General features: G+C 37.3%; 2 protein-coding genes across 2 annotated transcripts in view; both read right to left on the minus strand.

Moving 5' to 3' along the window:
• The window catches only part of LOC109975007 (sarcoplasmic/endoplasmic reticulum calcium ATPase 2-like), a 34,369-nt gene extending 28,752 nt beyond the window's left edge, over positions 1 to 5,617 (minus strand). The window contains 5 exon segments of the mRNA XM_020625511.1: positions 2,041 to 2,145; positions 2,327 to 2,409; positions 2,529 to 2,546; positions 3,178 to 3,297; positions 4,695 to 5,617. Coding sequence (XP_020481167.1) covers positions 2,041 to 2,145; positions 2,327 to 2,409; positions 2,529 to 2,546; positions 3,178 to 3,295 — 324 coding nt within the window. The 5' untranslated portion in view covers positions 3,296 to 3,297; positions 4,695 to 5,617.
• Positions 5,618 to 7,566: 1,949 nt separating this feature from the next.
• pold4 (DNA polymerase delta 4, accessory subunit) lies at positions 7,567 to 15,875 on the minus strand. The gene is made up of 5 exons (XM_020625517.1): positions 15,759 to 15,875; positions 13,139 to 13,254; positions 12,597 to 12,674; positions 10,199 to 10,310; positions 7,567 to 7,926 (listed from the first exon to the last, which is right to left on the minus strand). Exons 2-5 carry the CDS (start codon positions 13,242 to 13,244, stop codon positions 7,902 to 7,904), a joined length of 321 nt encoding a protein of 106 aa, XP_020481173.1. The 5' UTR covers positions 13,245 to 13,254; positions 15,759 to 15,875; the 3' UTR covers positions 7,567 to 7,901.
• Positions 15,876 to 16,245: the final 370 nt, after the last annotated feature.

Raw genomic sequence — 16,245 nt, forward strand, 5'->3', positions numbered from 1 at the left:
TGAAGAAAGGGAAGGAAACAGCAAAAGGGGTTGGAAAATAGGAAGGAATGGAAGAGTGCAAAATGCATGGTGGGGAACAGATGAGAGGCTGAATTGGGCCTGGAGGAAGAAGAGAGACAGCAAGAGAAGCTGGAAGAGGGAGAAAAATAATTAAAATGCTCAGGCAAAATGCATGAAGTAGAAAGTTAAGCTTTTAATAAGTAAGGATAATCATAAGATGATTTATGTGTGTGTTTTGTTTGAAATAATCATTAGCGAATATGTAAATGATTGTACTGAAGTGATTTTACATCTAATCTAATCCAAGGAATGAAAAATGCTGAATCACAGAAAAAGGGAAGACACACATCCCTGCAAAGAGGACGTGTAAGGAGTGTGTGTGAGTGTGCGACTGAGAAGTGTAAGGAGTGTGTGTGAGTGTGCGAAAAGAAAAAGAAAAAATAAAGAGACTGTGAGTTTGTAAAAATGATGGTTTATGCCTAAAAACCCAAACTGGATCAACAGGAAACACCGGACCAAGAGAAACAAACACAACACAAGATGGACCACAGTGTCATCCCTTATGTAACTAGTGTCTCTGAAAAAATGTCAGCACTTGTACTAAAACTAGTCTAACTAAAGTACCAGCTAAAAGTCCCAGTGTTTTTCAGATATACCATGGGTATCAAGGACTTTTCTGATTTTATAATAAATGGAATTTAATAAAAACATACGGTATTTGATTCTGATGACCAATGCCTAAAGGCAGTGACTCTGTTATGCATGCATCCACACGTGGTACATGTAAAGTCTTTACAATATGGCAGGCCAGAGATAACACTCCATGTGACTTAAGCTCCCAAAAATCAACAGTGATGGAGTGAAATATAAAAATAAATTGTGCAGATTTGTAATAACAATGCCACTAGAATGCAATCTAGCTGCCAGTTATCTCAACCACATCTGGTAATTACTGCATTATATATAACAATGATATATATTTACTGTATATATAAAAATGATACACATAGCACATAAAATCAAATCAACAGGAAACTGCAAAGCATTTGCTGATTACAGGACACTGATTAATTATCAACTGTACCTAAAAAAGATTTGGTATATTAAGCCCTTTAATTTACTTTTACAAGACATATCACCCTTCGCTAAAGGCCCAACACTGCGTGATAATAGTCATTAGAAGTTCTTTCTATGTCACACTGAGCGAAATGGGCCAAATGAATCCTTAGTCGTCCTCTGTGTCAGACTCTACAATATTAGCTTGGAGGCATGTCAGATGGTGCTTACCAGATATATACTGTATGTTCATTTGTATGTGCGTATTTACAGTGTCAGCAGCAGCAGTGTAACTCTCAATGCCAGAGTGCTGTCCAACCAGCTCTGAAAGTAAAAATGTTTATAGCTGTTCAGAACTTGAAGGGTGGGCAAAAAAAAAAAAAAAAAAAAAAAAAAAAAAAAACACAACCTCTTAAAACAGGCTAGCAAGTGTGTGTGTATGAGTATGCAAGTCAGAGACTGTCCATGTGTAGCTGCCTGGGATAAAATTTATTTTTTATCATGATGACAACCTTGGAAAAGGTCGGGTTTTTAATGCACAAACATATACGTAGATCCCCAAAATACTCATGTGCCATGTTTTCATCATTTTGCAATTTCAAAGGAAAATTATATTACATCAGGGAAATGTGGTTACAATTTAGCCGATAATTTGCACTTTAAATGTTTCAGTTCCCAGGCCAAATTCTGAGAACCATTTTATACAACACTGCTATTTATCTGATGTAAATGAATAATCAAGAATTAAACCAATATAAATTAAGAAATTCTGGAATAAAAATTAAATTGAGTTAGTGCTGATATCCAGTCCTATACGAATGGTATGAGAAGCTGGCATGTGGGTAAAGTTAGGAAGTTCATAACAACATTATGTATAAAGCCAGTTTAATATTAATAGATGGACAAAAAAAGCACCTTGGAATGGATCTCAGAAATTGACAACTGAATCTCCAGTTGTTGCACACATGCATTCACACAATTTACCTGCCATACTCCCACAATAGCATTGGCAATGAGGATGAGGAGGATGACAAAGGGTTCAACAAAGGCTGTGATTGTTCCCTCCCCTTCTTCAAACCAAGCCAGAGCCTAGAAAAAAACAACCACACAAAAAAGCTGAACATTTGTGTACAGTATGGCATGTGCTGTTATTTGTGCACATTTCATTCATTATTGTGTGCATACCGCAGGGATAAACTTTGACAATTCATACATACATATTTGTTATGTATATGTTTGCTAGTGGTTCTGCACAGTTGTGTTCCCTTACAAAGGAGATACATGCAGCTAGTAGCAAGATTCGAACCAGCAGATCCTCAAACTGTTCCAGGACCAGCTCCCAAAGGGACTTCCCTGCATAGGGACACCAAGACAAAAAATGGACAACAGCAGACAGACAGACAGAAAGAAAGACTGTGATAGCTGTAACAAACAGATACTGTAGATAGATAGATGATAGATAGATAGCTCACCTTCTTCAGCTGGCAATTCTGTGAGTAAAGAGAGTTAAAAATGGATAGAAAGGAGAGAGGATAAAGAAAAAACATCATCACCACTGATACGTTGCTTTATGAATTACAGAGCAGTGATTAATTATTTTTCCTTTCCCAAGCACTTGGGAAAGGTTGTACCTGTTTATATTTGGAGAAATACAAATATTACATTTCATTTTTAGTTAGAGGTCTGTAAATAAAACAAGAGAAAGATGGAAAATGTAAAACTACTAAATACAATGTTTATTCTCATTACAATTTAATTTTCATTGAGGAAAACTAAATGTTTGTGTATGCTGTCAGTGACAGTTCTTAGAAAGAAACAAAATCAGAATTGGCAGGTCAGACTTTAAAAAAAAAAAATTGGAAATCAGAAGTGGCCCAGAAAATTGCAATCGGTGCATCTCTAACTATAGGAACATTAGTCCTGAATTAATTCAAAAATGATATTATGTATACTGTATGTTATGTATGTGCTATAATGATTGTTGGCAGCAGTAGTAATAATTGCAGTAATTTAATCATCAACATCACAACATTCTGATATTGAGAAAACAAGAGTGTTATTCTTGTGTGGCTACAGTGAACTGAGACTTCACAAATACTTAATAATAATTGAAAAACATACCATTGGGTCCCCATCGCTCCCTGTTCTTCTTCAGCTGCTCACAGCTCAGACCTGTAGACTCATTTACACCAAAGAAGCCCAAAACCTCCTCCACCGTCTTAGTATGAGCATTATCCATCACTATTGATAGATGAGGGGAGAGAGGACAGTGCAATATCAATATCAGCAATAAGATTTGTGAGTACAAAAATATTAACTTTCAAAACCCTATTTTATCAACTTACTGTACTGTATAATCATTCAGTAATCATCTGTTTAATAACAAAATCTATAGGAAGGGTTTAATGATGATATTTCATCTTGAAAATACATTTTTATATTTTATCTTCATGCTCAAATGTTAAAATATTTACATGTTTTATTACAGAGGTGGAGCACACTGACTGGAACTAGGCGAATCTGATTTTAAATCAAAGACAATATTGCAGTATTTTCAACATGAATATGCTTTTTGGCACATGCAATAAAAATTTGGCATTGTTAGAGCATTACTTGGCTAGGGAATCAAATACAGCCTATTGTATACCCAAGCAACGACACAGACTGTAACCTGCAGAGACAAACTGTCCCAGGAGACATGAATTACTGTCCACAAAGTGTGAGGTGGCTCTGTGTTGCAATATTTCTCTCTTGTTATATGCTGTGCTTCTCTGAAAGGCTACTTGGCTTCGGACTTTATCCAAACTCCATTCAAAAATCGGACAATCTAACGCTCTTCTGTCTATTACCAGATGAAAAGAAGCAGATGGAACAAGGCATACATTATTTTACAAACAAGCAGGTGTCACTCGTCCATTCGGTATAGCCGAATGTACAAAGTGGACAAAAACATATCCCCGGTGTTCTCAGGATCTCCGTCCACCATTAGCCTGGAATAATTCAAAAACTTTTAGTATTATTTGAGCCCTTCATGGCAGATCATCTATGCCGAATTCGATGTTCTCAATTTCGTAAAATCATTAAATCAGGCTGTAAGAAGAAGGCGTGTGTTTTAGGTAATTAGCCAACTCTAGAGGATGACCTTAAATCAATGTATCTTTTAAACAGAAAATTTCCCCTATATGCTGGAAAGGAGCCAAACATGTGCTTATAAATTGATTGCACATGAAACAACAATCATGAAAATAACGTTACGCACAGTTACTTGCTCGAGGATACATAAAATAAGCAGTTAACGTTCAATATTCTCTGCTATTACAAGTAGCCTCGCCTAAATCCTGGTTATATGGATGACAATCATGACATAACGGCAGACACTGGGAGCCGTGTTGCTCGAGACTAATCCGGTGTGCCTGCAATTTGAACGGGCTACATACTGAACTGGTTATAAGATAATTCCATATGTCAAGCGACAGGTGAAAATACTGACAAGATAAAGCTTTTGAGCCATAAGTTACCAGTTAGCTGGGGAGCTAGCTACTTCACTGTCTCTGTAGGTGACTAGCTAGCTAGGCAGCTAGCGTTATGTTATAGCTTAATGTTAAGGTTAATTCTGCGGAGATGAACAGGTTGCTTACCAGTGCGGTCGCTGTGCCTGGGTGTCCTAAGTCCACTATTCCTACAGTTTAAGTATGACGGGGTGTATCGAAGCACCGAGTTTCAGATTGAATTACCCACGCCAGCGACAAGAAAGAAGCAAATTTTTGAGAAATACTAATTACAACCGGCTATCTTGTCTGCGATAGCGGCTCGTGGGTGAAAAATCATTAGAGCAATATTTCCATTGAAATAGTACCGATTTCTGAGCGGTAAAAAGCTTGTCAGTTAAACAATTAAGGCTTATTTAAGGCAAATCTTTTTCTAAATATGGTTAAAGAATAGTTGAGCCAGGCAATATGGTATTATTACTCTTCAGGCTGGCTATCCAAGTGTCTGCGCCAGTGTGAGTACTATTCCGGCTACAAAGCAGAGCATCAAGTTACCCAATCACAGAACGCAACTTCCGGTCAAAACTTTCAAAAAAGGAGGACCGGATTGAAAAATGCTAACTGCCACGATCAAATCTAAATGTATATTTCATAACAGTGATTGTATCAGGATATTTGGGGAATTCCCCCAAGTACTGCACGACAAACGGGTAACTGGCAGCTGTATTTCTTCCAGCACCCATAAATTTTAGTCATTTATTTTTAAATTAGAGTCGTCTCACTTCTGTTATTGCAGCTAATTTTGCCTGTAAGGACGTTGCGATCCCGTAATGACCGTCATTAATGGCATTTTCCAGAGCAAAATCCCAGCGGAGCTAAGGGTGAACTAATGAGAAGCCCAGGAGTAAGACTGACGCAGCACATTAACGAATCGGAGTGGAGAATCCCGTAACATCCTGCCCACTGGAAGCTTTACTACAAAGCCGCCACGCCCCTGATAGCAGTCGCCTAGTTCTTGACCAGTCAGCCGGCGGTGCGTCTACTGTCGATCAACTGATCGAAATGCAAGCCAGTCAACATTGAGCTCTGAGCGTATGATGAAACTGCAAACCAATCGAATGATGCTAGGGGCGGGCTAATACATTTAAAGTGATAACAGGGAGTGCGTTCCTACGGAAGCGCACTGCATTCACCAAAGGAAAACATTGAAGGATGCTAGCTGATAATTATGACTTGCTAGCTCATAATTACGAGATCCTTTTCTCGTAACTATGACATAACGCTACAAACTTCCCTGAAAATCTTCAGGTTTTAACAAATTTTTTAGTATCAAAGTAATTCGGTGATAGTTATTGGTACATCCAATAATTCGGCATACTTAGTGTTTCAAATCGTAAACAAATATAAACTACAAACGGGCCTCGGAGTTGCTGCCTACAGTGTAACTCATTTGGCTATATGTACTGAGCAGGGGTCAGAAAGCTTCACAACCTGCTTAAGAAACATTGGGTATTCATTGGGTATATCATAAGTAATAATGTAATTCTCTCATCTGATGAGCACATAACAGAAATGACCTCATAATAGTTAATTTGGCGTTCTTAGTGTTCCAAAACGTAAACAAATTTAGGCAAAAAAGGGGCAACATTATATCCAACTACTTAGCAATTTCTTGTAATAGTGTGATCTATGTGTGTGACATTTTACAAAATACAATGAAAAAATGTTTTTCTGAAAATTTGACATTTAAGCTCATATTCTTTATATAGATAGTCCAATAGTATATAGGGCATTGTATCTAGACAGTTAAATCAGGTAGCCTATAATGCCACTGTCTTCTTAATCAGCAACAATAACAGCCTATTACAAGATCCTGATCTCTGGATCTCGTAATTATGACAAAGCATTAAATGCTATTAGTCATCATGTGAACAGATATGAATTTCGACAAGAAACAGGAATCAGGCTGTCAGCTACGCAATGTTGCCATGGATATACTGTAGCGTGTTACAATGCGGGCGCTGTTTTTAGCCTAGACGATAGGCCTATTTGTTTACATTTTGGAACACTAAGTATGCTGAATCCGCTATTAACAGTTAATTTTGCTACTTATCTTACTACTGGATGTGCTATCAGAATTACATAAATAGTCTACTGAAGAACTCTTAAAAACTCTGCAAACGCTTCTGAAACAGGTTCTGAAGCTTTCCAACTCCAGTTCAATACATGTATAGGCCTATAGTGAGTTGCACTGTATCCGGCATCTTTGAGGCCCTTCTATATTTATTTACATCTTGGAACACTTAGTATACTGAATTAGCTATTAACAGTTCACATTTGTTATGCGCTATTGGATATCCTGACAACTGTCACTGAATTACTCTGATACTAAAGAATTTGTTAAAACCTGGTGAATTTTAGGCAAGTTCTGCAGCGTTCCAACTCCTGCATTATCTCACAATTATGTGGAAAAAGTCTCATAATTATGAGATATTTTCTTGTAAATATGAGATAGCAAGTCATAATTATGAGATGAGATCCTCAATTTTTTTTTCTTTCGTGAAGGCAATGCGCTTCTGTACATTCCAGTGGATGCAACCTCCATAATCAGTATTACTCATAATAACACTTATAAAGTGTTTTCTTTTTTTTCTACTTCAAAATGAATAGTACAGTACATTTTGTTCAGCTGCATTCTCAATGGATACAAGCTATATTTGGATGCCTGCATATTAAAATAAGTTTTGGACATATATGTGTATTATTATTGCTATTGGGAATATACAGTATCACCTCACTCAGTTCTCTCTCTCAAGTATTTCATGGAGTTGAGTGCAAAAACTGAGAGAGTAAGTTAGGTCAGTTATAAAAATACCAAGGCAAATGTATGTCAGTGTGCAGACCACATGCAAGATACCAAAGGGGAGCAAAATATGTGAATGTGGAATCATTTCTCATTCACATCTGCTTCACTATTTAATAGTGAGTTAGCCCTGCCTACCATAAATACTACAAAAAGGAACAGGGCAGTGTTTTGGTAGAATGATTTTTTAAATTAAAAATTATAAAAACATTTTGTGCACAGAAGACCACATCACACAGCTGCAGGAAAAAACACTGGATATTCTGTCAGTCGTATGTCTTCATTCTTAAGGGGGGATCCCTCTATGGTTCCTTTGTTTACATATTTTTTGCTCTGTTTTTGAGTGTCAATGTTGTACAAATTGTAACGCCCTCTGAGTACTATTTGTCATTTGGGCATATACTGTAATTCAAAATGTCAATATACATTAGAAATAAACACAAATTGACTTTTGTTGGGGTCTGTATTCTCTTCTCATTGTTCTGATGACTTCCTCACAAAGGATATTCACTCCAGAGACTGAAAGAGAAATAACACAATTATTGAAGAACACTGTATTACAACTGTAATAATAATGTGTCTGCAAGAGTTATGACTGAATATGAGTCTACATTTTTCAACAAATGCACTCTAATCACTGAATAATTCAAGAGTCACAATGGAAGCGTGAATTCACCACCAACATTTTGTTGTCAATGGTGTCTGACACTCAGCTCTGGAAATCAGAGTCCAGCACAGGACCAATTTTGAAAACCTGAAAGTTATCTGGAGTTATATGAAATCTGAAACTGACCCAAGATGCTAACGTAAAACTCGTGACCCAGTCAGTACCGTAATTAAGCTAGACTTTAGGACTTTTTTTCCCCATGTACTCATGAATTAATATAAACTTTTTTCACCCGTTACACATAATTTTTTGCTGGTACCCTTTGACCCGGTACTGGACTCTAATAGAAATATCTTGGTCAGTAAGAAAGTTTAAAAGTTCAGGACTCTGCCTGCTTTACAATAGCTGGATCTCTTTTTTCATCTAAATCACGATACATTCTCTGTTTAATAACAATATCACTGACAGTAATATGAAGTAATATGTGTGGGAGCCTGATTTCATAGTGTCTGCCATGCATCTTGAATTATCAGGATATTAATATTAATTAATGGCTTATTATTAGAGCTGTGCAGAAATACTAAAGCAGGTGTAGAGTCAAAATCTGCTCCACCAACATGGAAGTAATGTTTTACTGGCATTTTTTTGGTTTGCTTGTTGGTTCCTTAGTTCACAGCATAAGCATCTGAGTGCCGCCTAGCCTGTGTCAGGATATGGCAACAGGAAGCAAAATCCCCCATGCATTTCTTTCATGATGACTAATAGCAGCACTGTGATGTTAACACTTTAACATAATAGGAGCTGATAGTAGGCAACAAATTTTATTTACCAAAGGTTTCAGATAATTTTACTTTCATCAGAGTGTTGTCGCCAGCTATTTCCAGTTTATTTACTGTATTTACAATCTGTTGACCAGTCATGTGATCACCTTAGCTACTATATGTGAAAAAAAACAAATGTTATGGTATCAATTTTATAAATGCAAGAACAAAGCAGTCAGATGTCATGATAAGCATCATGCCTCTAGTGCTGGGCCACAAACTACAGTATGTCTGTATTGAAATGATAAAAACACCCAGAATCACATACCAATACTATTTTTATCTGATGGACCTTTTGTGTGTATAGGTTCCAGAAAAGTACATTGAAAAGACAGACAGTGACTGTCCAATAGTGCATAATGACAGCTGCAGACACCCCAGAGTCACTGGGCTCAGCTGTGGCAGGACTGGACACACAGTGTGTTTAAAGGACGTAGCGACCCTGTTGGTTCTTACTTTTCCAGACCATGCATGCACAGTTAGTGCCACTGGCTAATTGTTTCTATAGGATATAAATGCACCTCTGACTCATTTCTTGATGCAGCTGCACACAGCTATAAGACTGGTTTATCAGAATGTATAACTGTTAAACGGCAGCTCTGCACAGCCCTTCAATACATACTGTGTATAAATATTTTACGAAGATAAAGCAAAATAAAATATAAATGAGGACAATATGAACATTTCACTAGAAATGTAATTAAAAAGAGAACAGTGTAGCCGGTCAAAATATGTAGGTTATTTAATCTTTTAACTTTAGTGTTTGTTGTAATTTTGTATTATAGCAGCCATTCTACAATGCAGAGGGATGGCAGGATTATTACTTTTTAATTATGGAGTGTACATTGTATATTATATAAATATTTTGTTACAATATGCAAATGATGAAGTGTTTTGATATGAGAATCTGTACTTTTAATTTAACCAAACATCGTGCATCATAAATACATCTCTAGGGTTTGTAACAAACTAAAAGGCTGGAAAACTGTCTGTAAATTCAGCAAGTTATGATGATTTTTATTGTGGATAGACCTGCCCTCGCACATATACATGCGCATACATGCATTAGGACGCGCAACATCGTCCCTGGGAGCATGACGGCTGTGGTGATGTACTGCTGTAGCAGACAGAAGTGGCTCATGCAGCATCTAAGTGTATATATCTATGGTCTGAGCCAACCATCAACTTGTAGGTAGCAGAGGCTCATGGAGGGGCTAGTACTTCTTCTAACAACATGTTTTGTATGCATTTAACATACTGAGTATCAGAGCTAAAACAAAGTAAACATATACTCTGGGGATACTACCAAATCCCTACTGTATGTGTGTGTGTGTGTGTGTGTGTGTGTGTGTGTGTGTGTTACCTCAGCTTGTACTTAGGGTCAGCATGTGTTTGCAGCAGAAGGTCTCTGATCTCCTCAGGTGGGTTCAGACCATGATGCTTTGCTCTCTCCCATCTCTGCAGCCTGCTGATACCTGACAGAGGGAGGCGATAAGATAAAAGATTCAGTTCTTTGTGTGATTAAAAACTATTTTTACACCAACTACACTTTTATCACAAAGACAAATCAAAAAGATTTATGGCATCAAAATAATACAGGAAAAAAACTGTTACAAAACTGCTTTGTGCAAAAAGATTTCAGTTGGACTTTAAAAGCACATAGACTGTGATATCACTCGCAGATTTATTAAGCTTGCACCTTTTACAGAAGAGAGTTCATCTGAGCTTTTTCAGTTCAGAAGATGGCAAACAGTCCCAATAGCTACTTCTATTAGCAGTGCTTTTATTAAATACATCTTTAAAGGTGGGTTGGCACAGTGGAATAGTGGTTAGCGCCATTGCCTCACAGCAAGAAGGTTCAGGATTCGAGTCCCCAGCGACCCCTATGCAGAGCTTTTCCTGCATTTGTCTGTGTCTCCCTGTGCCTGCGTGGGTTGTCTACGGGTACTCTGGCTTCCTCCCACAATCCAAAGACATCAGAATCAGTTTATTGGCCAGGTGTGTTGGACACACGAGGAATTTGACTCAGGTACATCGGCTCTCAATGTGCAAACAGTAGACCAGCATAAGGCTGTGTAATATAACAAAATAGCAGTATTAACATCAACAACCAGTGCCAACAATGCAGAAAAAGCAGTACAAATAGACAGTAAACAATGCAGACAACAAGGGAATGTTCATTGAAATGAGATAAATAGGGATAAACATAGAGTACTAGAGACCTGTAGGGATCTGTATAATCTGTACAATGTATATTTACAGGTATTGCACTGAGGGTTATTGTCCAGTCATACTGTCGTGGGTTAAGTGCAGCTTAGGTTGACTAGTGACTCTAAATTGCCCTTACGAGTGAATGTATGTGTGTGTGGGGTTGTTTGTCTACATGTTAGCCCTGTGATACACTAGCCACCTTTCCAGGGTGGACCCTGCCTCTTGCCCAATGTCAGCTGGGATAGTCTCCAGCACCCCCGTGACCCTATTAAGGAGTAAGCAGTATAGATAATGGATGGATGGCTCCTTAAAGGCTGCATTTACAGATGTATTTTGGCCACTTGAGGGCAGCAGAACAAGCTGTAAACAAAATGTTTTGACATATTACCACAGAATAAAGATCAGTTGATGAATTATATTAGCAGTCACCAGTTTACACATCCAACAGACACTGCAACATGGGCATTTATTTGGAAATGCTTTTCTGGCCACCTTGTCAATGGAAGTTCAGTATTGTCACTAATATGACTGTAAGCCCAGTACTGTGGCTAACATTGGCACTTAGCTACCAGCTGCTTTTTGATGCTGGAAACAAGCTAAAAAAAACAGCGGAGAGGCTGAACCAAACACAGAAAATCAAAGCAATCAGCTAAAAAGCTGCATGGAGCTGAGGGGAAGTGCAGGGTAGGTGATGATTCATTGTGGGTTCATTACTACAAGCACCACCATTCTTATTACAAGTAATCATTTAATACATTGTAATTACAAAATATGCTGCAGCTTTAAAATATCTATTTGTGTGATCATGTATTGCAAAACAGACTGGCTGCTGGTGGGAGACGTACATAAACTTGTCACCACTCAAAACAGAGATAATATCTTGTTAGCATCAAATAGAAAAAACATCCATCTAATTTCATTGGAGTTAAATGATTAATGTTTTTTTTTTGAGCTAGCAGTTTACCCCTGCATTTTATCCCATTTGAGCAAGCAAGGCTAACCACATCTTGGACCTACAGTACATCATCAGTCTGCTTTTAAGGCATTTTTTGAATCATGAGGATCTGCTCTTGAGCTCCAAATACTGTCAGCCTTTATTCTGTTTAGCGTGCAGAAATTGTTGTAGCAAGACTGCACTATGTACTACTGGTTCTCCTTTTAATCCCATTTTTCATATAATAATTTAAACATTTCAAATGGGGGAAAGCTTTTCATAGTACTCAGATTCTCATCCTGTACATTAATTCCTACCAGTGAATAATATTTCAGTTGACATATTTTCATTTATCTCCTTTGGTATGTATATAAAATTATAGAATTATCATTATTATGTTTTTGGGTTGTCCAGGCAGCCGGTTGGTCCATTCTCGTGAATGCAGTAAATCAGAAATATCTTGAAGGGATTTCTTTAAATTTGGTACAAATGTGAAATGTCTTGGACTGAAGAATGACCTGATTATATTTTGGTGGTCAAAGGTCAAAGTCACGGTGACTTTGTCCCATTCCCATGAGTTTGACTGGTCATTTTTCTAGTTTTTCCTGTGTGCTACCTGTGCAGGGCCCAAATCTCCAGTCCAGATCAAACTGTATGAGCTGCTGCAGGTCCTCCTCTCTGACTGTTTCAGCGTCTAGTTCATCCAAAAGATGCAGAGAGAATTCAAGTCACTACTACACAAGAACAAGTATAAGAGAAATCCAACAATAAAAAGAAGAGAAATAAAGTTACATGTAGAACAGTGTCATTTTTTAAAAATTAACAAAACACATTTTAATAGCAAAATAATAATAATACTTAAATAAACTGCTTATTTATATAAAGAGGCATTTCACATAAATGTTACAAATCTTTAATATTATAGGGCAGTCATGCATACGTAGCATATATCAGTAAAACATAGAAAAACAAACAAAAAGAAAATCTTTTCAATGCTACCTGCTACCTAGCAAACATATATGAAAATATGAATAAGACTGTTTTTCACAGTGATGCTGAAAACAATAAATGTTTCACTAAGGGGAGATTAGAAACATACAACGCAGAACAAACATCGAGCAAACATGAGCACCTCACAAACACTGGGCTGCTCCTCACCTTTCTGTGGCAGAGGAGAAGGAGGTGCCTTCTCTCGTTTCCCTCCCCTCTTTGCTCTCTTCACCACCTTGAATGAATCGGTTATCAGTCCACGCTTGGTTGTCATGGTGACTAATCTAGAACCCGCACACACAAACACACTGTTAGGTATTTTTAGTCAGATAGATATTGGATAGATACTTTATGTATTAGAAATGTTTAGTGGAGATAGGATGTCTAGTTAGACTGTTAAATGCTTAGTCATGCTTATGAGTTTCTACAGGGTACATCTGGTCAAGGATAACTAGAGAGAAGAGTTGATGACTGTCAGCAGACAGGGTGTTTAATATTATTATTATGACGTGTAGAACTGTAGCCTTAGCCATAATATGTTCTTATGTTTAAGTCACGACATGTTACTAGAAGTCTGTGAGAATGTTTTTAGTTACACATCTCTTAATCAACAGACACACACACATTGATTTGCTTCATGTTTTGACTACTGCTATGACCAGCTGCAAAGCTGGTAACAGAGACGTCTCGGTGGACGTTTCTGTGTAGTATGGGGCTAGCCCAACCAAAGGGATATAATGTATAGGCCTGGTGGATTCAGGGTCTTTCATCTTACATCTGCCTGCGAGCAGTTTGGAGGTGCAAGATACCTGAGCGTGTAATGTTAATTTTACCTGTGATCCTTTGAATAAATCAGCACTGTTTTGAAGTTACTTGGACTGCCTCATCTCTCAGAGTTAGCAATGGTAAGAAGAACCAAAGTCCTTCAACACAGACACTTTTGGAGTAAGTTATGGATTGTGCAGCCTTATTAACCTTAAAAAAAATTTCAAACAGCCTTTAGAAGTTCAAATTCTCCCCTGAAACCGAACAGTACTGCTACTACAGCCTACAGTAAGAAAACTACAGCTCAGTTTATTTTGGTCTTTAAAATCAGCAAACCAACCTACATGTGAATGTTTAGCCTATACATCTACTCACACATACATTAAACTGTATGTAAACATTTGAAACAAAGTGATTACACAGACAATATAGCTTGATGGTTTATCAAACAATATTTTTCTACCAATCGATCACCTTTGTTTTAAACAAAGTCATCCTCTAGATTATTAGAGGTTTACACATCGTACTGAAATATATCTGCTTTTAACATCCATCCTTACTTTTGGCTTTTTGAACACGAATACTCCTTTCAATTGATATTTACTGCCTCTCTTTTCAAACATATGTAAAACGTTTGATGGTAGCAGATTCTGATGTGCTACCATATGTACCAATATAAATTCAGCATCAACTCAGCAATGACCTTTGTGATTTCTTTAATACTCAGATACTAATTACCCTTTTATTACATGCTTTTGCATGAGAATATAAATCAGCCTCACTTCAGTAGTATCATATTGTAATGTGTACACACCCCCAGCTGAAATGACTAAATCATCCACATTTATTTAAAGTGAATTAAATTTCACATTAAGCGACAGTTGTGGTTATCATCTACTGCTGCTGTCCACACATGTCAAACCTTTTTGTTTAAACGTACAATCCAGTCTATAACTGTGAATCATTGTATTTTATTAACCATTACTTATAAAGCAATAATTAAGTGGTAACATTCTGTCCATGTAGTATGTAGTTATTTACATCAAACACTGACATTAGCCTCATACTGAACATATCTGAGCAGAGGCTATAATACATCTAGGTTTCAAAATAAAACACACTTACAGTCAACGGAGTGAAGCAGGAAACACCTTGCTCAGCAACATGAAACAGTTTTAGTTCCATGTATTTGCATTGCTCATGCATTTGACTGGCATAGTCATAAATAGCATGTAACCGCAAACAAACAAACAAATACATTCACTCTGGTCACACCATACTAGTTACTTTTCATAGTCAGATTAATGCCATTTACACTATAATCATGAATTCAATGATTCCTGGTGAAAAATTCAAAAGCTGCCCAGCAGTATGTAAAGTGCTTCAAATTATAAACATATACTGTAAGGTTGTTGCATCATTACATGTGATGTGCACAACAATGCATTAATCCAATATGATATAGATTCATGTGTGATGTGCTATTCTGCATAATGAGTAGGCCTACTTTTACTAAATGGTACTTTTAAGTAGGCTATATTTTGGTGCTTACACTTTTGTCCTTTCACGTAAGTAACATGCAAGACTTTTAATTGTAAGAGTATTTTTATACTGTGGTATTGCTACTACTACTACTAATAAAAATAATCATAACAGCAACAACAACAACAACAATAATAATAAAAGTCAACTGCACGCCTTGTAAACCCTTGCTGTCCCTCCTGCCACACCTTTCGGCCTCCACAAAAACATACTTGGCTGGAGAACAGGTACGAAAGCATTAGCCCGTCGTTACAACGTTACAATCACCTCTACATCATGGTGCTCGATTCAATTCCTGATGACGTTAACGATTCTAAACTACCGTATGCATCTATCAATGTTCACAGCTGCACGAAATAATCCGTCAAATAAAAATACAGACGTGTTTTACAGTGAGAAAGTTAACGTTCATATAGATTTTTGCCAAATCCGATTGTTCAGTCTGTCCACTTGTCCAACTTTCTCGGTCTCATGAACTTACCTAGTTTTTCAGATTATGGAAAACCCACTCGAAATACGTTCCGTCATTTAGTCACAGATGTAGTGTGTAGCAAAACCAGACTATAGCAAGAACGACGATGACGCGGTCTTCTTCTGTGTTTATGACGGACTCCCAACTAGTTTGTCTCGTTGCTGCCACCTGCTGATCGCTTTGTATATTGCTGTCAGTAGCAGGCTGAAATACATTCAACGAAACATCAGTACTTTACGTTTATTAAAAAAAGGCTTATGTATCATCTTGAAGGGCATGCGGTGTTTGAACAAAAGTGTGATATTATTAATCATTAATACAGAGTAAAAATACCTGAACAATAATTAGCCCACAGGATTATCTGAACAGCACCACGAAAAGGAAGAAGATGGGCCCCAGGAAAAATCACCAAACTAAAAGTGGCTACTATACACACACACATTGGATTTTGTCTCAAACATCCTGTCCTACAGTAAAACTTAGTAATTAATTTATT

The sequence above is a fragment of the Monopterus albus genome, unplaced genomic scaffold (assembly GCF_001952655.1).
Source record: "Monopterus albus unplaced genomic scaffold, M_albus_1.0 scaffold356.1, whole genome shotgun sequence".
NCBI lineage: Eukaryota > Metazoa > Chordata > Actinopteri > Synbranchiformes > Synbranchidae > Monopterus > Monopterus albus.

What these genes read in the sequence shown, in the direction of transcription:
- pold4 (XM_020625517.1), bottom strand. Translation starts at nt 13,244, where the DNA reads ATGACAACCAAGCGTGGACTGATAACCGATTCATTCAAGGTGGTGAAG. An exon ending in GAGATTTGGGCCCTGCACAG is followed by an intron (nt 10,311 to 12,596) that starts GTAGCACACAGG and finishes TCCCTCTGTCAG; the next exon opens with GTATCAGCAGGCTGCAGAGA. An exon ending in GACCCTAAGTACAAGCTGAG is followed by an intron (nt 7,927 to 10,198) that starts GTAACACACACA and finishes TTTCTCTTTCAG; the next exon opens with TCTCTGGAGTGAATATCCTT.